Genomic DNA, 21729 nt, shown 5'->3' on the forward strand with positions numbered 1-21729 from the left:
CCCAAAACACAGGGGAATGAAAACCTGGGTGATGGGGGTGGAAGTGACAGAAAAGATCAGAAACTCTGTGGAAACAAATTTTAAAAGTTTAAGTTGATATAACAAGTAATGGTTTTAGTTGTGATATTTTCACACATCCGTGTCTCCATGCTTGTGCAAATCGATCCACTTCCTCACCACTCTTCCCGCCTGCTTCACTTTGGGAATTTTGTTTTCAGCTGTGCTTACTTTGAGACAAGCTCTCACTGTATAATCCTAACCAGTTGGGAAGTCACTATGTAGCTCAGGCTGGTCTCAAACTTGTAGGAATCTTGCCTCTGACTTCTGAATACTGAAATTGACAAGCATTGTTACCTCCGGCCTTCTGTCCCGGAAACATGATTAAAGCGTTGAACAAGCAAACGGGAGCAGTGCCAAATATCAATGGCCTGTCATTGTTTGTGGGTCAGAGGCAAACAGCTGGAGCTGTTTGGAGATAGGAAAAGTTCAAAGTACTTTTTTTCCTAGGCGGCTGCTCATTTGGTAAATTCTTCATTGCGGTTTCCCTGTCTTGCAGGTAACATTGTTTCCTCTGAGAGTCTGCCCTTTAGTTTTGTTTTTTGTTTTTTTTTCTTTTCTTTTTTCTTTTTTTCGGAGGTGGGGACCGAACCCAGGGCCTTGCCCTTGCTAGGCAAGCGCTCTACCACTGAGCTAAATCCCCAACCCCTGCCCTTTAGTTTTAAGCCGCAACTCGTTTTCTCCGGGACAGGACACTCAACAAAGGCTCCTAAACAGACACCCTGTTCCCCATGACACTTGTCATCAGTGGCTCTTGTGAGGTCCTGTGGTATTCTCTGAAACCCTCCTCTATCTATGGTATGACAATGTGCTACCAAACAGGGGTGAATTCTTCAAGGGTACAGTCTGGGGCTTGGTCCTGAAACTATGAATCCTTGCGCTCTCAGCACCAGGTCCTAAGGAACATTAAATCTCCTGTAACTTCAGTCCTATGGGGTCTAATTTCCTCCTCTAGCTTTTGTAGACCTGAGGCACACAAGTGCTTCACAGATATACATGTAGGCAAAATACGCACACACATGAAACTGAAATTAAATAGAAAGAAAATGGGACCATCTTGGTTCATACAGTCATCATTGAATCACCAGAGACGGAATGCCTGAGTTCACTCTGAGAAATAGAAAAGGGTGCAGAAACAAAATTTAAGAGCTGGGCAGTGGTGGCACACACCTTTAATCCCAACACTCAGAAGACAGAGGCAGGTGGATCTCTGAGTTCAAGGCCAGCCTGGTCTGCAGAGTGAGTTCCAGGACAGTTAGGGCTACACAGAGAAACCCTGTCTTGAAAAACCAAAACAAAACAAAAAATTTTGAGAAGAAGAAATAAATAAGAAATCATTATCGGGGTTGGGGATTTAGCTCAGTGGTAGAGTGCTTGCCTAGCAAGTGCAAGGCCCTGGGTTCAGTCCCCAGCTCCGGAGGAAAAAAAAAAAAGAAATCATTACCATACTTTTTTGGATTTTTTTGTTTTTGTTTGTTATTGTTGTTTTCAGGTAAAGTCTTGCAATGTAACTCAGTGTCTTAGGGTTTCTATTGCTGCAAAAAAACCCACTATGACCAAAAAGCAAGTTGGGGAGCATTGGGGTTCAGGAATCACCACACAAACCACACAAACATCCATCTCAGTTAAGCAAGAATAGTTTATTGGAACACACCTCAAAATTGAATACTCAGGACTACAAAAAAAAGGACTTGGAAACCTAATTGTGGTGCCAGTCTGTCCTCAGGGCAGGCTTTTTATAGGAAAAACCAGGTTCAGAAGTTTAAAAGCAAGCAGTGAAGTGTGGCACGCCATTTTTGGCTAACTGGACAGAGTGTCATTAGCTAAACTTTAAGCTGATTGGTCCTAGCTGAAGTAAGAGGAAAGGCACAGGTAGTCAACCAGGGAGTTCAATATATTGAGATAACAGCATAAATATCACAATCATCACTTTTTGGCTTATTAGTACCATTCTTCCCTGTCAGCCATGGATAATTACTTCTGGGAAGTGGAGCCTAAGAACCTCAACTTAATTTCATCTTATGAGCAAAATGGAGACTGGATACAAAATGGCTACAGTTATGTTCAAAGGAGCTGGCCTCAACATGGAGGAAAGGGTTTGCTCAACTTATATTTCCATATCACAGTCCACCATTGGGAAAAGTCAGGACAGGAACTCAAGCAGGGCTGCAACCTGGAGGCAGGAGTCGATGCACACGCCATGGTGATGCTTACTGGCTTGCTTCTCCTGGCTTCTTCAGCCTGCTTTTTTTTTTTTTTACAGAACGGAGAATCATCAGCCCAGAGATGGCACCACCCAGCATGAGCTGGGCCCTCCCCCACTGATCACTAATTGAGAAAATGGATCTCATGGGGGCATTTTCTCAACTCTTTCCTCTCTGATGGCTCTAACTTGTGTCAGGGTGTCGCATAGCCAGTACACCCGGGCAGGCCTCAAACACACACTCTTCCTGAACAGCTCTCAGTTACCAGTGTGAGCCCCTGCTTGGCTCCACTGTAGTCTTCTTAGTTTCTTTACAGAAAAACCTCTCCCTGTGGGACAGAAATCATAAAGCCACCGTACATCTGTCCTGCACTTCCCCGTTGACAAGTCCTTAACTTGTCCCGTCCAATCCTTATAAACAGCTCTCTGGGCAAGTGGCTTCAGCCAATCTTTCTCACAGATGGAATAACTGAGACTTCCAGAGGTGAATGGTTCAGCTGAGTCTTCAAGTAGATGATAAGGGGCTGTGGAAAGGTGTACACAGACCAAGGAAGAAGTCGCTGACCCCAGCCATCTTCCCTTGTGCGACCAGCTCCCACAGCTCCTATTGCCACACAGCCCCTTCGCCTCACCTGCTGCAGCCCCTCTGCCTCCTCAGGGCCTCTCTCTTATCACTTCGATTCTACCTGTTGCTGCCACTCCTCTCCTCAGACCTTTGCTCCGAGCTCCAGCCTTTTTTCCTCCGGAGCCTGGTACTGCCAGCTCACTTTCACTCCGCACCTGCCTTTCCGGACGCCTCAGGCATGTGTACTGGAAAGTGTGCTCGATGCCTGGGGCTCTCCCTCATCCCTCTCTCCCTGATCTGCATCGTGGCCAATGCCCTCCTGCTGGTACCTGATGGGAAGACCACCTGGACGGATGGCAACCTCAGCTTGCAAGTTTGGCTCATGGGCGGCTTCATTGGAGGGGGCTTGATGGTGAGAGCTGGAGCCCTGGCCAGGGACCTGGGTACTGAGTTAAGGGACAGTGGCTGGAACTGAGAAGAGGGGGAAAGAACTCATTTGCTCTGGATGAAATGGCAAGGACTTGGTGGGGACTAGGGGGTCTGTCCGTCTGCTCATGTACAGCAACCATTCTGTAGAAGGTCCAGGAGGGGCCTGAGTTGAGTGTCTGAAGAGTGGGAGGAAGGAGGGGTTGGGGATTTAGCTCAGTGGTAAGAGGCCCTGGGTTCGGTCCCCAGCTCCGGAAAAAAAAAAAAAAGTGGGAGAAAGGGAGGGCTTCCCTACTAGGGAGTACTTCTCTGAGCCCCTCCTTGCCTCTACTACTGAACACATGCTTTTTAAAATAATCATTATGAGGGTAGAAGCTAGTTGTGTGGGAAGTTTCAGAGCAGTGTCACAACTCACTGGCAAGGGTGGGTGCCCAGGTTGATATCTCAGATTAGACACTGCACCAGACAGTTCCATGTCGCTTCCCTTCTCTTTCCACAGCTGTTCCTTCCCAGCCTGTCTCCTAGGATCCCCAGTCTCTACTAAGTTAAGCTTAAGGATAATAATCATAGACCTAGGTCGGTATATTAGAGTAGATGTCCCAGTCTTCCTGCGGACTAGGGAGGGAAGAGCCAGTCATTACAGTGCACGCCTTTAGTCCCAGCACTCCAGAGGCAGAGGCAATCGAATCTCCGAGGCTAGCCTGGTCTACTGAGCAAGTTTCAGGACAACCAGGGCTACCCAGGAAAAACCCTGTCTTGAAAAACCAAAAGCAAGCGAGGAAAAGAGAAACACAAATATTCTATCTAGATTTCCCTCCGCCTTCCAACTCCCTCCCATTTAGAGAATTTTCTTTTTCCTTTTTTACTTTTTGTTTGTTCATTTAGAAGCAACATCCCAATTGTATGTCAGGCCAGCCGGGGACTCCTTATATAACCTAGGTCAGCCTAGAACTTGAATTCTTCCTGCCTGAAGCTCTCAAGTACAGGTGTGTGGTACCATGCCTGACCATTTGGGAGGACTTTTGGATGGTTAACCTAGTGTATCATCTCCATGGGATAAAGAGATCTGCCTAGCATGGTTCCCCACCTTTAACACAACCGACTGTTGAACTTCTCTGGGAAAAGCTACACTTTGGTCCCCTCTGCTGGTCACATTTTTGTAAGCTGAGTGGAGATACCTCTCCCTTAGCAACTCCCTTCCCTTGCCCTCTGACATCATGTTTTCTACTCTTACTGGGTGAGATCCTGACTGGCCTAGACGTCACTATGTAGACCAGGTGTTCCGAGATCCATCTGCAGAGGCAGATGTTCGCCACCACCCCCTACACAATTTTTTTGGTTATTGTTATTGTGGTTTGTCTTTTGTTTTGTTTGGGGTAGGTTTCACACCATCCTTGCCTTGCATGTGAGCATGTGTAGATGAGGACAGACTTGAGCCCAGGAAGCCACTTCCCTCCTAAATGCTGAGACTGCAGCCATGCATCTCTAGGCCCAACTTTTTTTTCTTTCTGGTTTTTAAGACGAGGTCACATGAAACCCAGTATGCCTTGAACTGACTCTGTAACCAAGGAGGAGGTTAAAGCCCTGGATCTTCCCTTTCCTCCAAAACACTGGAATTGTGAGCATACAAGACTGTACCTGGCTCTCAGCTGTCTGAAGACTACAGCAGAGCTGAGAGCTTAAGCCAGCCTGTGTAAGAGGCAACACAGAGACCCTTCCTTTAAAAGGAGAAGAGTGCATGGGAGAGATGGCTCAGTGGTTAACAGCACTTGCAGCTGCTAGATATGGTGGCACACACCTTTAATCCCATCACTTGGGAGGCAGAGGCAGGTGGATCTCCGAGGCTAGCCTGGTCTACTGAGCAAGTTTCAAGACCAGCCTGGTCTACATATTGAGTTCCAGGGAAACCATGGCTACATAGAAAGACCCTGTCTCAAAAGACAGACAGATAGCCAGACAGACAGACAAGTACTTCCTGCTCTTGCAGAGGAACCAAGTTTGGTTCCCAGCACCCCTATGGAGGCTTTACTGCCTACAACTCCAATTCCAGGCAAGGACGTGCACGCCAGGCACAGGTGTGGTACACATACATACGTAAAGGCATTCGCACACACATAAAATAAAAAGAAATCTTTTTAGAATGTATGTGTATGGATATTTACTTACATGTGTGCCTGAGTGTCACACTCATGTCTGGTAACCACAGGGATCAGAAGCCCATCAGATCCTCTGAAATTGGAATTGAATATGGTTGTGAGCTACCATGTGGGTGCTGGGAATTGAACCTAGGTCCTAGACGAATAATCAGTGCTCTTAATCGCTGAGCCTTCTCTCCAGCACCCATAAATCTGAGACAGAGACAAAGACAGGAGAGGAGAGGAGGGATTTGGTGTCTAAGATCTGTAATTCTAGCACTTGGGAGGCTGAGGCAGAGAGGACTATTGCAAGTTCAAGGCCAGCATGGGCTACATAGTGAAGTCCAGGGCAACACAGGCTACAGAGTGAGACCGTTTCTCAACAAACAAAAGGAAAAGACATTGTTAAATCAAAAAAGGCAGTGCTAGCCAGGTGTGAGGCACATACGTGCCTTTAAATCCAGCACTCAGGAGGCAGAGATAGGAGAGTATCTGTGAGTGGGAGGCCACCCTGGTGTCTACCAATCAAGTTCCAGCCCAGCTGAGGCTACACAGTGGGACTCTCTCTTAAAAAAGAAAAGAAAAGAAAAGAAATGCAATTTTAGGTGTCTGCTCATGTGACATCACTAGGAAGGCAAGAAGGGGGTTGGAGATTTGGCTCAGTGGTAGAGCGCTTGCCTAGCAAGCACAAGGCCCTGGGTTCGGTCCCCAACTCCGAAAAAAAGAAAAAAAAAAAAAAGGCAAGAAGGTGTCATGTTGCCCTTAGATCAGTCATGAGGCAGGAGAAAGGAGAGAGCACTGAGAAATGGATTGAGCTAAGCAGATCTCTCAGGTTGCAACTGATGGTGGGACTAAAACTTTCAGTCCTTTCTTTGGAAAAAGACGACCAGGCTGCTGTATGCATGTAATCCTTGCACTCCGGAGGCCAAAGCGGGAGGATCTGGTGTTCACATCCTTCCTGGGTGCTAGAGAGTGAAAACTTTGGGGCCGGGAGGGGAGGAAGATAAGAGGAGAGGACAGAGGAAAGAAAGAGAAAATGGTGGGGTTTGGGGTGTTGCTAGGAGACAGCCCGGGTACAGTGACTGTCTAGAACCAAGCACTTTGGAGGCAGAGGATCCTGAGTTAATGCCAACCTTGGCAATAGTAGACCTTGCCTCAAAATAAATTATTAAGAGAAAAATGGGCTGGAGTTAGGCTCCATGACAGTACATTTGCCTTCTGTGCGCAAGGCTTTTGGGTTCAAGTCTTAGAGTAAGACAAAAGAACAAAAAAAGGCAGCTGTGGAATTCCATGGACACGCTGCTAGAATGTGGTCCAGTGGGACTAAGGTACAAGGCAAGGGCAGTTGTGGTACATGAGGTTGGAGGCAGAGTAAGGGAGTCTCAAATGCTTGTGAGTTCAGTCTTGGTGAGTTCTTGGATAGCCTGGAACTTGCTATGTAGCCCAGGCTAACTTGAGTCCCCACCCCAGTGTGAACTGGGAATGAAATTACAGGATGGAGAGCACACACACACACACACACACACACCAGCCTAGGATATCTTTGAAGATACCTCAAAGGAATTGGGCAGATAAAAGAATGATTAAACATGAAGTTAATCAAATGTTAGCATGTGCAATGGAGTCTGGGATGGTATGAAACATGGGAGTGGTGAGAATCTATTAGAGAAGCAGAGGACATCTTCCTCCTGGAAGGGGAGTGGGGGCTGAGTGCATGAAAGAGTTTAAAGGACTAAGAGATTCAGATGCTATTGAGGGAAAGTACAGGAGACTTGAAGTAAGGCCTCGCACAGGAGGCTCAAAATCTCCCAGCCTAGGTGAAACGATGGGTATTTTTCCACTGAAGAAGACAAGAAAGACAAAAGGCAGATGAATTTGGGGGCTATTGTGAGGTCGGCATGAGGCTTGCTGAGGCTGAGTTGAAACTAAGACAGTCAGATGAGCAGATCCTTCAGGCGGTTTAATATGGCTGCCTGGGTACCTGCAAGTGACTCTTAACAGGTGAGCGGTTACCTGGGCAGGTATGAGCTTCATATTAAAGGCCATGAGGGGGAAACAAGACAAGACTGACTCTTAGGAAATCCTGCGATCCAAGGCAGAGTCTCTGCGCAGATCCTTACACAGTGGACCACCAAGCCTGCTCATCGTACCCTCTAATAGCACTGTCCTATGGTACCGTTGAAGGTGTGTGTCAGCGTGGGGCATTCTCTCTGACTCTGATACCCTAAGAAAGTAATCAAGTCACAGCTCCTGACTCCCTTTCAAGTAGGTACCTACCATAGGGCAGTATTTGTGCAGAATAGACATTGCCCCCTCTGACCCAAAGGTTTGGTGGCCTTCTATCTAAGATAGCTGTAGTGTATTGAACCCAACCCTCCAGGAAGCTATAGTCTGGATAGAGATAAGGCAGGCATATAAATAATTATACATTAAGGTTGAGTCCAACAGTGATTCAGAGAAATTTAGATAAGGTTTTGTAGTCCAAAGGGCTCAGGGCATCATGGGCAGCTTCCCTGAGATGCACAGTGAAGCAAATGTAGCCTTGTGGACCTAGGGGAACCTGCTAGCACCAGTTCTCATCCCACAGGTGCTGTGCCCTGGAATTGCTGCAGTCCGGGCCGGGGGAAAGGGCTGCTGCGGTGCAGGCTGCTGTGGGAACCGCTGCAGGGTAAGAACCAAAATCACAAGTTTAAGCCTTGGTTTTTGATGCCTTCCCCCACAGAACCGAAGCACTGTCTACATGCAGCCTCTAGGAGGTCTCAGGAGCCACCTCCCTCCCAGCCTTGGGTCTCAAAGGAACCTGACCAGAGGGGCCTAACAAGCCCCGTGAACCTCCACGGTAGATGACTTTTAGGATTCGCTTAGGCTCAAACTCGAGGTTTAAAGACAACTGTATTTTTAGGCAGGCTGAACAGGAACGCTGCAATATGCGGAAGGAATTGGGCATGGGTGTCTCTCCAAGGGCCTACTTGATGTCTACATGGGTGTCTTTCCAAGGCGGGCCTACTCACCTTACCTTTCCATGCCGGGTTTAGATGCTGCGCTCTGTCTTCTCCTCCGCCTTTGGGATACTTGGTGCTATCTACTGCCTGTCAGTGGCAGGAGCTGGGCTCCGAGTGGGACCCAAATGCTTAATAAATAACAAATGGGACTACCACTTCCAAGAAACCCAGTAAGTCCTTCTTTTTATTTGTATGCCCCGTTCTGTGCCTCTCCCCACCTGCTCTTCCTACGTGGTCCAGAAATGATGGACCAGACTGAGCTCCTAGAGAGTTCCTTCCAAATGGCCCATCCAGCCCTTTACAGATCTTAGTAAATCCTTGCACTGGGTGGTAGTGGGGCCTGCTGTGTGAGCAGCTTCTCTTAAATGACCCTGTCCATCCACAGAGGCGGTTACTTGCACAATGACACTCTTTGGAATTTATGTGAGGCGCCACCTCACGTGGTACCCTGGAATGTGACGCTCTTCTCAATTCTGGTGGTCGCCTCAAGTCTGGAAACAGTGTTGTGCGGAATACAGCTGGTGAATGCGACCTTGGGCGTGTTGTGTGGCGATTGCCGGAAAAAGGAGGTAGGACGGCTTGGCGAGCATTTCTGGGTGCACGGCTGAGAAATCTTGTTTGCTCTTGGCTTAGTCTTTACTCTTTCTTTTTTCTTTCAGGGCTCAGCTCACTGAGTTCCATGGGCCACCCCTAATACCTCATTTCTGGAAGTCGGAGCGGTCACCCACTCCCCTGGGTGGCTAGAAAAAAAACCTTAGTGGAATAAACAGCCCTGAGCACCCTTCCCCAGTTCTGGTTCAGCCTTCGGAAGGAATGTGCATGGGCCTCCAGAGATATGTGTCTAGGCTTGGGGTTTCTATTTGTACCCTACTCCACCCCCCAAGCCCCCACCCCGGCTGGTTATTCTCTTAACAACAACAACAACAACAACAACAACATATTATTGTTCTGGAAATAAAATTATGTGCTCTCAAGGAAATTAATGTGCCAATGATGAAAGTTGAGCGATTTTGATTTTAATTTTCTTTCTTTTTTTTTTTTTTTTTTTTTTTTTCGGGGCTGGGGATCAAACCCAGGACCTTGCGCTTCCTAGGCAAGCGCTCTACCACTGAGCCAAATCCCCAACCCTGATTTTAATTTTCTTTACATTTGTGTGTGTGTGTGTGTGTGTGTGTGTGTGTGTGTGTGTGTGCGCGCGCGTGTCAGAGAACCAACTTGTAGGAGTTGGTTTTCATACCATGTGTGTTCTGGGGATCAAACTCTGGTCCTCAGGTTTAGCATCAAGCAGCTATACCTACTGAAGCCCCACTTTCCACTGTTGGGTAATAGCCTCCAGTCATGAGGTCATGAGGTCATGAGGAATTGAGTCAAGCTGTCCTGGACAAATAGCTCCAAGCCGTAAAGTACAGCTTAGCCCCAGCCTGACCCTTCTACTTTACCGGCAGAAACGAAATATGCTCAGGTACTGAAAACAGCACATGCTGCTCTAGTCAAACCCCACCCTTCATTCCCCCCAACCCCTCACCCCCACCCACAGACATAATCCGTAATTTCCTGGTAGCTCCCTGTTATACAGAGAGTCTGCCTGCCCCTGTCTCGCTTTTCTTAAATCTACCACTGGCAATTTCTTTTTAAAGAAGTGAAGGATCATTTCAGTTGATGGGGAAACGTTCTCAAACCAGGGACAAAGGGTTAGCTGAGCTGCCTATTTAATATATCAAAGTGGACCTGGCCACCAGATTCTCCCAGCATCCTCAGTCCTTACCGTGTTATAGGGTACTGGGTGGCAGACCCTGCTCCTTACCCTACACATTTCCAGCCCAGGGGTTGGACTGCCCATCCCCCAGCTTCCCTTCCCTATTTAATGTAGCCATTTTGGTTACCTGCCCCTCCCCCCCCACTTTTTTTTTACCTTCCTAGTCTCTTGGTCTGGCTTTCTCTCCCCTCTCCTCTCCCTACCTTCCTCAAATAGCCTGGCTCAGGGTCATGGTCACTCTGGACTTTCCCAGATGTCCCTGCCTCTGGCCACACACCTCCCTTTTATCTATAATAAACCTTCTCCTCTGTCATACCGAGGAGCAGTTATTGTTGTGTTTTATAAAAAAGAAAAAGAAGTCAGGGATGTTTAGAGGTGCGGTATGGTCCAGGAGAAGGGGCTACCTCTGCAGACCCATGCTGAGGCATCCCTTTCCCCTGAGGTACCAGCCACATGAGTATGGTATAGAAGTAGAGTTTATTTAGGGCATGGAGAGGGAAGTTGATGGGATAGTAGAGACAGAGAGAATAGAAGAGTAGAGAAGTAGAGGCTGGCCATGAAGTGCAGAGAGAGAGGGGAAAGGGGAATAGCGAGAGAAGGGACAGAGTGGGAAAAGGGTAAGAGAGCAAGAAGAGAGTGGGGGTTGTGGGGGCAAGCAGCCCCTTTTATATTGTCAAGCATACCTGGCTGTTGCCAGGCAAATGTGGGGTGGAGCCTAAAAGGAATACTAACAGTCACGTCTTTCCTTTTTTATTCAGTAAACATTTTAAAAACCTGTTGGTAATGAGATACGTATTGGCTGGTGGAAGGAAATACTTGCCATGATAGGGAAAGCTTGATTTCTGAATATAGGTAGCTGGGGGATTGATTCCAAGTAGATAAAACAATGAGAGTAAGTCTTGGATGACAATTTCTATTAGGAAAGCCACTATTTGAAACTAGCAAGGTGAGGTGGGGATGAGACAGGTGGTAGAAACTATGGGAAAAGATTCTTTAGTCTCAAAGCTATAAAAACTAAAATGTAAACCATTTGTATTACCATGCAACTAGGTATACTGGCTCTGTGAGCACCTCCCACCCACCTGGGGACTTCCAAACTAGGTGCTGCCAATAAGGGGTAGATTGGGTCTACTCATCCTGTCCCTCTGAGTACGGGGTTTGGGAGTGGACACAACTTCCATCCCACTCCTTAATCTGATGACACTGATGGTTTGGAAGGAAGACAATGTGGGCTCTTACAAGGGACATATTATCTACAGATGTCTTCAGAGAGCCAAGGCCCAGAAATTCATGTGTCCAAGTTCTTTGTTCTGAACTATGTGACCCTGAAGCCAAACCTGAATGCAGGCCTTGAGCCATGCCAGGTCAAGAAAGAAGAGGCAAGGAAGCAGGCAGCTTATTGTCTCTAAATCAAGGGACAGCAAAGCCAAGACCAGGAAGAAGCTTTAATAGTAAGAGGCAGTGCTGGCAGACTGACAGCATCAGCTGTTACAGCAGAATATTCTGACGTCATTAAGTGCAGTGTCATCTCGGAGGCCTCTAGGCTTCTGGATTTTGGTCTGCAAGCCACAGACACCTTTGGGACACGAGTCGCTCCACTCTCCATAGTCTCCCCAGTTCAGCCCAGGCCCTTCCAGCTCCACACCGTCCGAGCAACGGAAGCGCACGTTGTTCACTCCCGTGTTGTCCCCTGGAAACGTAAATGGCTCCACCCGAAGGCAGAAAGCCACTAGGAAGCTAGTGCCAGGGCACCACAGAGGCTCACTCCATGAGCCCCAGCTGCAAGAGAAGGAAGGAGTTGTAATGGCTCTGTGAGCACCTCCTACCCACCATGGCGACTTCCAAACCCAGCACTGCTGAAAAGGGATGGGCTGGGTCTAACCGCCTGTGTTTCCCAGAGTACTCGGGCGGACTTCCACCCCACACCTCTACAACCTTAATGGAGTTTATCTCAAGAAAGGGAATTAACAGAAGGGAAGGGGTTTACCTTCATACTAGGGAGAGTGTCCTTCCCATTGGAGAGTGAACCTAGAGCTTTACAAACACTAGATAAATGCTCCACCCCACTGTGGTTTTTAGTCCCTAATCTCACCTCCCAGACTGGGACTCCACGACATGGGTGTTTTGCTGTGCGTTCCCTCGAGTGCAGTGCAGCCGGATTCCATTCAGGGCTGTGTCATCTCCAGGAATGCCTTGAGGGGGCTCCACCTAGGTCAGGAGGGAAGCAGAAGTAAGGTCCACTGAGGGGATCCTCCTCATTTTCAGTTCTGCAATTTGTCACACCTTTGCCCTTTCCAAGACCCAACTCTGAACCTTCACCTTGACAGAGAACCCACTGGCAAAGTATCCATCAGGACACATCTCAGGCCAGGCCCAGTCACCCCAGGTACCACCGTTGGTCACTTCAACAATCGATGCATATCGTGGTTCTACGTGAATAAGTTTCTGTGCGTGTGCACAGCTCATCACCCACAGCAGCAGTAGCAGCCCAGCTTCAGCCTGCAACTTCATCCTGCATTACCTGTGAATCTGGTCATTTAGCTGGATTTATATCCGTCCTGTCCCCATCAAGATTCAGGTTGCAGCTCTATACCAGCCCTCTCCTTTCATGGCTCAGATTGCGGAAGAATGACCAAGATTAAGTGACACTCAAGACTAATCTGCTCCGATCCAGGAACCCTGAAGATTTGAGGCCCCCAGGAGTTAGGGAAGGAGGGGCAGTGGAAGCCACTGAGTTTAAATTAGCACTTACCGCCCTGGGTTCAGTCCCCAGCTCCGGGGGGAAAAAAAAAAAAAAAAAAAAAAAAGCACTTACCGAATACTTACCGCTGGTTGTGATAGGCACTCCTCAGGCATTTCATGTCATCGTCGCAATGATTATAAGATAGAAATTATATTTCCTAGCTAGTAGACGAGAGAGCTGCGGGTGACTTGCCCCCCAACCCTCCACTGCCCCAGTGAACTGAGGGAAATCCCAGCACCTGAGCCAAAGCTGGAGACTGCAGCAATCCTAGGAAAAATCTGCCAGGGACAGGATTAGGCAGGGGACAGTGTGAGGATGACAGTATTTACAGGACATAAAAAAGAATACCATTAACATAGATCACGTCTGTGAAGGATAGGGGCTGGGAAAAGGTCTTTTTTTTTTTTTTTTTTTTTTCGGAGCTGGGGACCGAACCTAGGGCCTTGTGCTTGCTTATTTTTTATTTTTATTTTTATTTTTTTTTCGGAGCTGGGGACCGAACCCAGGGCCTTGCGCTTGCTAGGCAAGCGCTCTACCACTGAGCTAAATCCCCAACCCCGGAAAAGGTCTTTTTAAGGCTGTGGCTGATTCCTTGAGAATCTTGGACACCAAATATACCCAGAGAGACAGGGACTCCCTCTGTAACCCAGGTTGTTCTAAAATACTGTGTGTAGCTGTCTTACTTAGGGTTTCTATTGCTGTAATGAAACACCATGACCAAAAGCAAGTTGGGAAGAAAGAGTTTATCTGGCTTACACTTCCACTGGAGGAACTCTAGCTTGGGAGGAGCCTGGGGTCAGAAGCTGATGAGAGGCCATGGAGGGGTGCTGCTTACTGGTTTGCTCCTCATGGATTGCTCGGCCTGCTTTCTTATAGAACCCAGGCCCACCAGCTCAGGGAGGGCACCACCCACAGCAGTCTGGTCTCTCCCCCATCAATCAGTAATTAAGAAAATGTCCTACAGGTTTACCTGCAGCCATATCTTATGGAGACATTTTCTTAATTGAGGTTCCCTCCTGTTAGATAACTTTAGCTCATGTCAAGTTGGCAGACAATCCAACACAGTAGCCCAGGCTGACCTTGAATTGTCCACCATCCTCCTGCCTCAGTCCTAGGATTATCAGCATGGGTCACCACATCCTTTGAGACAGGAATAATTTTAAGACTTTATGGACAGGGACTGAGGTGGCTGCTCTTCTTCTGCTTCTTGTATTCTTTAAGACAGAAGAAATGCCATTCACTATGTAGCCAAGGCTGGCCTGGGACTCTTGATCTTCTGCATTGGCTGCCTGAGTTCTGGTATTATATCCCCTTTACCTTGCCTTACTTAATAGTCTTGAATCTTTTCCCAGAATGCCTTTCCTTCTTTGACCAGCAGATGGACCCCTAATTCACAAAACAAGAAAACAAAACTTGGCTAAATTTGTTAGGGGGCACCACCCCTGATCTGCTGACCTCATACACATTCCTCTGTTTCTTTAACGCATATTTATTTACAAGGCATTTGGTTTAAGAAATATTCTAGGGCTGGTGTGATGGCTCAGTGGTTTAAGAGCACTGACTGCTATGAGTTCAATTCCCAGCAGCCACATGGTGGCTCACAACCATCTGTAATTGGATCTGATGCCCTCTTCTGGTGTGTGACTGAAGACAGTAACAATGTACTCATATAAATAAAAATAAATAAATAACATTTTTTAAAAAAGAAGAAATATTCTAAATGCCGACAAATGGCCAAAGAAAGTAAGGTGCCCGGCCAGGCCTAGTGGCTCAAGTCTGCCTATGATCACAGGGGCTCAAATAGCTAAGTCAGAGGATAGAAAGTTCAAAATCAGCCTGGGATATAGGGCATGATAATGCACGCCTTTAATCCCAGCACTCAGGAAGTAGAAGCAGGCAGATCTGTGAGTTTGAGGCCAGCCTGATGTATATAGTGAGTTCCAGGACAGCCAGGGATATGTAGAGAGACTCCGTCTCAACAAACAAACAAGTAAGTTAAGTAAGTGAATGAATGAATGAATGAATGAATGAATGAATAAAAGAAACTGGGGCTATGTAAAGAGATCCTGTCTCAAACAAACAAACAAACAAACAAACAAATAAATAAAATGAGTCAACCTGAACAGTTTAGATCCTGTCTTGAGAATAAAAAGGGGAAGGAGGAAAGGTGGGGTTTGATGACACTTACAACCCAATGCATCCATAAAGTCATGGATTCAATCCTCAAAGTACACAGAGGGAGAAAGTACCTGTCTTCACCACAGCTCACACTCCAGCACACAGGCGCACACACACACACACCACACACACAGAGAGAGACACACACACCACACACACACACACAGACACACACCACACGCCACACACAGAGACACACTACACACACACACACAGACACACACACACCACACACACACAGACACACACACACCACACACAGACACACACCACACACAGACACACACACACACACACACACACAACACACACGGTATTGGGACTGAACCTACAGTCTTGCACATTGTACGAAGACACTCTACTCTGAACTATATCCCTAACCCATTTTATACTTTTTTCTTAATTTTTCACAGAACAAGGCTTGATTTTTATTTATTTATTTATTTTTTTGGTTCTTTTTTTTCGGAGCTGGGGACCGAACCCAGGGCCTTGCGCTTCCTAGGCAAGCACTCTACCACTGAGCTAAATCCCCAACCCCGATTTTTATTATTTTAAAAAGCTTGATATTTATTTTTCTGACTCTGTATTTGTGCCTTCAAAACTTACACACTGGTTTTCTGCTCCTCAATAAGGAAAATGCACTAGAACCTGTCATGGACACATTTAGCACAAGTGGGATCACCATATACACTGCTACAGTTTTGTTGTTTTAGGCAATGTCACAGGGACTTTAGATCTCAGAGCACAAACTCCTCGAAGTCAGCCTGGGCATGCGCCTTATGTGGATTTTGGTGCTTTCCTAAGTTTCTTTGAATAAAGATTAACAATTCTGTTACAAGGGTTCTGGATAGACATTTTTTGTTAAGAGTCTGTATTACAGGGTTGGGGATTTAGCTCAGTGGTAGAGCGCTTGCCTAGCAAGCGCAAGGCCCTGGGTTCGGTCCCCAGCTCCGAAAAAAAAAAAAGAGTCTGTATTACAGACAATGCTATACCAAATACTGGGCTGTGCTGAGCACCTCTAAACATTATTACTGGAGTTGAAATGGTCTTTTTTATAAAAATGTTTAAGACAGAGTCTAGATAAGTTACCCAGGCTGGCCTTGAACTTTTAATATTCCTACTCCAGCCTCCCAAATACCTAAGGTTACATGGGCTACTGTGGCCAGCTATGAGAATGCTTTTGTATTCTGGGGGGCGGGGGTCTACCATGGGAAAGTAACGATTGAGTTAATGAATGAAAGCTAATGTGAAGCTCAAAAAAATTAAATCATGACATCTAAGAATCGCTGAAGGGAGACCTCAGACTCAAATAGTATGCAAGGGCAAAGAGCGTTTATTCTGCAGAAATTACCGGCACGCAGGGGCCACGACAAAATGGCAACAACTTGAGGAGCTTGCGAGGTCCCCTTTTAGGCAGGTCTAGGGCAATTTTCCAGAAGGATTAGGTAACCTCTAACATGATTGGTAGGGCTCACAGTAGTAACATTAGTACCGTTTTCATTGGTTGCTGTTAGTTCTGCTATAATTGGTGAGACCTTGAGGAATTTTGGAAACCGGCTCAGTTCTGGCCTTGTTATCTCCTCCAGCTCGGTGTGTCCAGGAGCTGACTCAGCTCCCAACTATCCTACCTAAGTCAGGGCATCGTTGACTCAAGGCTCTTGGTCAGTGGCTCCCTCTGAGAAGCCCGGTATGCTTCCTGGGGAATTGCAATTTTTACTCCCAAGGTTTCAGGACCTCTCAGTAAGAATGTAAAAGAAGAGAGTCTAATGCCCCATCACCTTGCCTTAACCAGGAAGATGTGTTGGGCAACTGTGATCAGCTTTCCACTTGGAATGTTTTCACAGGGGTTAACACTTGATCCTCACATGAGACTTACAAAGACTCATTATCCGCAGTTTACAGTGGATTGGTGCCCAGAGTTTAAGTAGAACTCACAAGAGGCCACCTCTTACTACAAGCTAGCCCCACAGGTAAAGGCAATGCAGAGACCGGTCACACACTATGTCCCCCAAATCTTCATTAGGTCTCTCACCCCAGGATCTGACCTCTAGGGCAAAGGACACAGGGGAGGGGGCCTTAATAGATTAATTATTAACCCTCTGCACCTCTGGACACCACGGGAAGAGAAAGGCCACCACCTAGCTAGGTGAGGTGTGCCAGCATGGTCCTGGGGGTCTCACTGTCCCCAGCCCTGGGACGCTGGTTCCGCCATGCAATCCCTTTCGCTATCTTCACGCTGTTACTTCTTTATATCAGTGTATGGCTCTTCCATGAGTGGCCCTTTGAGTTGCCAGCTCAAAGAACTCAGCAGTCCGGCCTGTGGGAACTCAAGCTCTCTTCTCCTTCTCCAGCCCTCACCTCTCTGCTTCCTGTCACCTCAGGTGTTTTACCAGGCTGCAGGCCTGGGGTGCAGTCCTGCAATCCAGAGAGAGCGCTACCTTCCCAGGTATGTTTGAGTTTTAAGGCCAGAGTCTGGGGACTCTCGAACAAGGAAACTGGGGAACCAGACTGAGAATCTAATGATAGGAGGCTCTCTTTTCCCTTCCCCCTTCAGACGCGAAGAAAAACCAGGAGGAACCCCAGCTAAGTAGGCTTAGCAGGCTAGGAACTTTTCATGTATCTCTTATATCTATCTCCCAGATTGGCCCAGCATTGAGACCCCTAGTGGTCCCAGAGAAGGAAGAACCTCCCTGTCTGAGGCCTCATGGGTTGCTGGGTCGCATGGTGAGCCCTTTCCTGGCCTGTATGAGCCCTGAAGGCGATGTGGAGTTATCTCAGTATCTGGCAGGTTGGCGAGAACTACTTAGGTGAGTGGTCTCCCTCCCCCAAGCCCATCTTCTCCGAAATAATTCTATGCTCTTTCTCAAGTCATCTCCCCACTTCACTACCAAACAGGCTCCTAACCCCCCTTGGCTCTGTCTTCGCCTTTGCCACCAGCGAGGCCTCCAACAAGGTGACCGCCCTCGAGGCTCATGTGCACGGCCCTGATGCTTCACATTATACATCGCTGGTGACTATGGCGACGTGGGAACGGCGAGCAGTATTGCTAGAGCGTCCGGGGACCACACCCCGGCACCTAGCGAGGCCCTCCGGCTCTCAAACGCTGCTTTTGCTGCACCGCGCGTTGCGCTGGTCCCAGCTCTGCCTCCATAGGGTGGCGACTGGGAAGCTCGGAGGTCCAGAGGCTGGCGCGCAGTGTAGGGACGCCTACAGCACCGCCCTAGCCCCGTACCATCCATGGCTTATCCGTCAGGCCGCTCGCCTGGCGATCCTGACCCTCCCGAGCCGCAGTCGCTTGCTCCAGCTGGCGTGTCCTGGAACCGGAGAGGCGGACGCGCGGGTTGCTCTGGCCCGGGCCGCCCGCGTCCTGGAGGATGTGTACAATCGTACCCAGGGCCTCCTGGCCAGCCACGGCCTGCTTCAGCTGGCTTGATACCGCGACGACCTGAGACTGAACAGGAAGGCTTTTCTGGGGTGGGATCTAGGTACTCATAGTTACGGGCGGCTTGGATAGTGGTCCTCCTCCGTGACGTCACCACAATTAAGGCCCGCCCCCAACAGGGCGGCCCAAGTTAATGTACGAGGGCCTTTCATCTTCAACCTTGGGAAGCTGGAAGAAGCAATGAAGAATAAAGAATTCTGGAGCGATGGCTCAGCGGTTAAGAGCACTGATTGCCGGGCTGGGGATTTAGCTCAGTGGTAGAGCGCTTACCTAGGAAGCGCAAGGCCCTGGGTTCGGTCCCCAGCTCCGAAAAAAAGAACCAAAAAAAAAAAAAAAAAAAAAAAAAGCACTGATTGCTCTTCCAGGGGTCCTGAGTTCAAATCCCAGCAACCACATGGTGGCTCACAACCATCTGTAATGGAATCTAATGCCCTCTTCTGGTGTGTCTGGAGACAGCAACGGTGTACTCATACATAAAATAAATCTTGAAAAAAACTAAAAAAAGAAAGAGAAAGAAAATGTTTAAAAAAAGAATTTTCTAATAACTGTCGGCATTCGGCGTTGTGTATGGTGACTGTAGAGCTAGCTTAAGGGGGAGGAATGTGGGAATATGCCTGTTCTCTGTGTCTGAAAGCCTCATGTTCCCCTTGCTCGTTTCAGCTGCTCCACGGCTTCAGTTGCCAGCTCTATCCCAAGTCTCAGTCCAGATCTGCCCTCCACACAGCCAACGCAGCATGTCCGGCCTGAATTCTACCTTCCTCCACCAGAAGTGCATTTCCTTCTGCGTTCTGCTCCAACCTAAAGCCTCTCACCATCAGGCACTCCTCCACAAGTTTATGTGAAAGAAAGAAACCATTTCCTAGACTAACTCCCAAATTGTACCTCAAATCGACTTTCTTCTGAACTCCAGAACGCTATGTATCAATGGGATATTTGGCATTTCCATTTGGATGTCAACTAGGCATAGCACACCTGACAGGTTCAGACTGAGTTTCTAATGCTTTGTTCTAAAATATTACCTTCATTGTCACATTAGCTCAGTAAGGAATTCTATTTTCCAGGTCCTCAGATCCAAAATCTTGTTAAACTGACTCTCCCCATACCAACAATGAATCTATGGAAATCTGACTACTCCCCACATTTCCCAAGTTTCATTGTCTAAATGAGTCTTATGTATCTTCTGGATTATCTTTTCCTTTCTTACAATTGCACTGTCACTGAACTACAAAAAACGGTGATTCTTTTGTTTGTTTGCTTTTTTGGTTTTGTTTGTTTGTTTGTTTGTTTTGTTTTATTTTGGTTTTTTTTTTTACACTGAGTTTTTTTGTTTTTTTTTTCTTGTGTAGCCCCAGATGTCTTGGAACTTGCTTTGCGGACCAGGCTGGTCTTGAACTCACAGAGATGTGTCTGCCTCTGCCTCCTGAGTGCTGAGATTAAAGGCATGTGCCACCACTTCCCAGCAAAAGGTGATTCTTTTTTTTTTTTAAGATTTATCTATTTTTAATGTATGAGTACACTGTAGCTGTCTTCATGCGCACCAGAAGAAGGCATCAGATCCCATTACAGATGGTTGTAAGCCACCATGTGGTTGTTGGGAATTGAACTCAGAACCTTAGGAAGAGCAGTCAGTGCTCTTAACCACTGAACCATCTCTCCAGCCCCAAGGTGATTCTTTAAGATGTCAACATTGGGGGCTAGAGAAATGGCTTAGCCAGTAAAGTACTTGAGGTGAGAACCAGGGTTAGGATCCTCATCACCCACATAAAAGTAGTGTGGGCACCTGGCGTGGTGGTCCATGCCTTTAATCCCAGCATTCGAAGGCAGAAAGAAGCTGTCAGATCTCTGTGAGTTCCAGGCCAGCCAGAGTTATGTAGTGAGTCCTTGTCTGGAAAACAAAATAAAACAAACAAAACAAAAAGCAGAGTAGGGCATAGCAACCTACCAGCAAAAGGAATGTAGAGGAAAGAGGATCAGGAGTTCAAAGCCAGCCTGGGCTACATATCAAGTTTGAGACGTAATGAGATCCTTTAAGACGAACAAAAACCAGAAAAGCCATGCCTGGTAGTTTGTAATCTCAGCTTCTTGGGAGGCTCATATAAGAGTTCAACAAGCCTGTGCTGGCCTAGGACAGTACCTGGCTAGGCTACATTAGTTCAGGGCTAGCTTTCGAAGTCTAGGGATTCCTTGCCTCAAAATAAAAAAAAATTAAATTAAATTAAATTAAAAAAAAGTCAAAAGGGCTGGAGAGATGGCTCAGTGGTTAAGAGCACTGACTGCTCTTCCGGAGGTCCTGAGTTCAAATCCCAGCAACCACATGGTGGCTCACAACCATCTTAATGAGATCTGATGCCCTCTTGTGGTGTGTCTGAAGACAGCTACAGTGTACTTATGTGTAATAAATAAATAAATCTTTTTTTTTTTTTTTGGTTCTTTTTTTCAGAGCTGGGGACCGAACCCAGGGCCTTGCGCTTCCAAGGCAAGCGCTCTACCACTGAGCTAAATCCCCAACCCCTATAAATAAATCTTTAAAAAAAAAAAGTCGGGGCTGGGGATTTAGCTCAGTGGTAGAGCGCTTACCTAGGAAGCGCAAGACCCTGGGTTCGGTCCCCAGCTCCGAAAAAAAGAACCAAAAAAAAAAAAAAAAAAAAAGTCAAAAGAAGCCTGTGCTATCACTTAGTGAGTGACAGAGTGCTTGCCTAGCATTCATGCACACGGTTCTGGGTTTGAATCCAGCAACAAAGGCAAAACAAAAACAAAAACCTTAGTAAGTAGTGTATCAATGTGGGAATTTGGGGTATTACTGCAGAAACAAAATCAACCAAAGGAAAAAAGTGAACAAATTTGGCTTCACCAAAATTTGAAGTTTTGTTTTTTTTTTTTTTTTTAACATTTGGTTATTTGTTGAGGGAGGGAAGGGTGCACTAGAACCACAGTGATTGTATAGAGGTCAGAAGACGACTTGGAGGTGTCGGTTTTCTCCATCCACCATAAGGGAGGAGCACCTTTACTGACTGAGCTATTTTATTTGCCTAAATTTTAAAACATTTCACCAGGGTCTGGAGAGATGGCTCAGCGGTTAAGAGCACTGACTGCTCTTCCAGAGGTCCTGAGTTCAAATCCCAGCAACCACATGGTGGCTCACAACCATCTTAATGAGATCCAATGCCCTCTTCTGGCATGCCTGAAGACAGCTACAGTGTACTCATTTATAATAAATAAATC

General features: G+C 47.1%; 3 protein-coding genes across 5 annotated transcripts; 2 read left to right on the forward strand and 1 right to left on the reverse strand.

Moving 5' to 3' along the window:
- The first annotated feature begins 3011 nt into the window (after window positions 1-3011).
- Tm4sf5 (transmembrane 4 L six family member 5) lies at window positions 3012-9370 on the forward strand. Its single transcript, NM_001107015.1, has 5 exons — window positions 3012-3237; window positions 7974-8054; window positions 8422-8558; window positions 8774-8957; window positions 9048-9370. The coding sequence occupies exons 1-5, from the start codon at window positions 3064-3066 to the stop codon at window positions 9060-9062; spliced, it is 591 nt and encodes a 196-aa protein (NP_001100485.1). The 5' UTR covers window positions 3012-3063; the 3' UTR covers window positions 9063-9370.
- Window positions 9371-11569: 2199 nt separating this feature from the next.
- Vmo1 (vitelline membrane outer layer 1 homolog) lies at window positions 11570-18430 on the reverse strand. 2 transcript variants are annotated; one of them, XM_039086320.2, is made up of 3 exons: window positions 18298-18430; window positions 12237-12352; window positions 11570-11923 (listed from the first exon to the last, which is right to left on the reverse strand). In XM_039086320.2, exons 1-3 carry the CDS (start codon window positions 18298-18300, stop codon window positions 11626-11628), a joined length of 417 nt encoding a protein of 138 aa, XP_038942248.1. In that variant the 5' UTR covers window positions 18301-18430; the 3' UTR covers window positions 11570-11625. The 2 variants fall into 2 exon arrangements, with proteins under 2 accessions (XP_038942248.1, NP_001178752.1); NM_001191823.1 differs by lacking the exon at window positions 18298-18430 and adding an exon at window positions 12464-12655.
- On the forward strand, window positions 17197-19972 carry Gltpd2 (glycolipid transfer protein domain containing 2). Of its 2 annotated transcripts, none has more exon segments than NM_001115030.1 (3): window positions 17197-17511; window positions 17706-17872; window positions 17961-18853. In NM_001115030.1, coding segments are annotated over 3 exon segments (990 nt in total). In that variant the 5' UTR covers window positions 17197-17226; the 3' UTR covers window positions 18499-18853.
- Window positions 19973-21729: the final 1757 nt, after the last annotated feature.

Source organism: Rattus norvegicus, chromosome 10 (genome assembly GCF_036323735.1).
Source record: "Rattus norvegicus strain BN/NHsdMcwi chromosome 10, GRCr8, whole genome shotgun sequence".
Taxonomy (NCBI): Eukaryota; Metazoa; Chordata; class Mammalia; order Rodentia; family Muridae; genus Rattus; species Rattus norvegicus.

Bases quoted from the DNA above. Each gene is read 5' to 3' on its own strand.
- Tm4sf5 (NM_001107015.1), top strand. From the start codon at position 3,064: ATGTGTACTGGAAAGTGTGCTCGATGCCTGGGGCTCTCCCTCATCCCT. The intron at 3,238-7,973 runs GTGAGAGCTGGA...CTCATCCCACAG, and splicing joins TCATTGGAGGGGGCTTGATG to GTGCTGTGCCCTGGAATTGC. The intron at 8,559-8,773 runs GTAAGTCCTTCT...GTCCATCCACAG, and splicing joins TACCACTTCCAAGAAACCCA to AGGCGGTTACTTGCACAATG.
- Vmo1 (NM_001191823.1), bottom strand. From the start codon at position 12,655: ATGAAGTTGCAGGCTGAAGCTGGGCTGCTACTGCTGCTGTGGGTGATG. The intron at 12,353-12,463 runs GTGAAGGTTCAG...CTCCTGACCTAG, and splicing joins CCAGTGGGTTCTCTGTCAAG to GTGGAGCCCCCTCAAGGCAT. The intron at 11,924-12,236 runs GTGAGATTAGGG...CTTCTCTTGCAG, and splicing joins GTGGAGTCCCAGTCTGGGAG to CTGGGGCTCATGGAGTGAGC.
- Gltpd2 (XM_039086600.2), top strand. From the start codon at position 17,227: ATGGTCCTGGGGGTCTCACTGTCCCCAGCCCTGGGACGCTGGTTCCGC. The intron at 17,512-17,705 runs GTATGTTTGAGT...TCTATCTCCCAG, and splicing joins AGAGAGCGCTACCTTCCCAG to ATTGGCCCAGCATTGAGACC. The intron at 17,873-19,167 runs GTGAGTGGTCTC...TGCTCGTTTCAG, and splicing joins GGTTGGCGAGAACTACTTAG to CTGCTCCACGGCTTCAGTTG.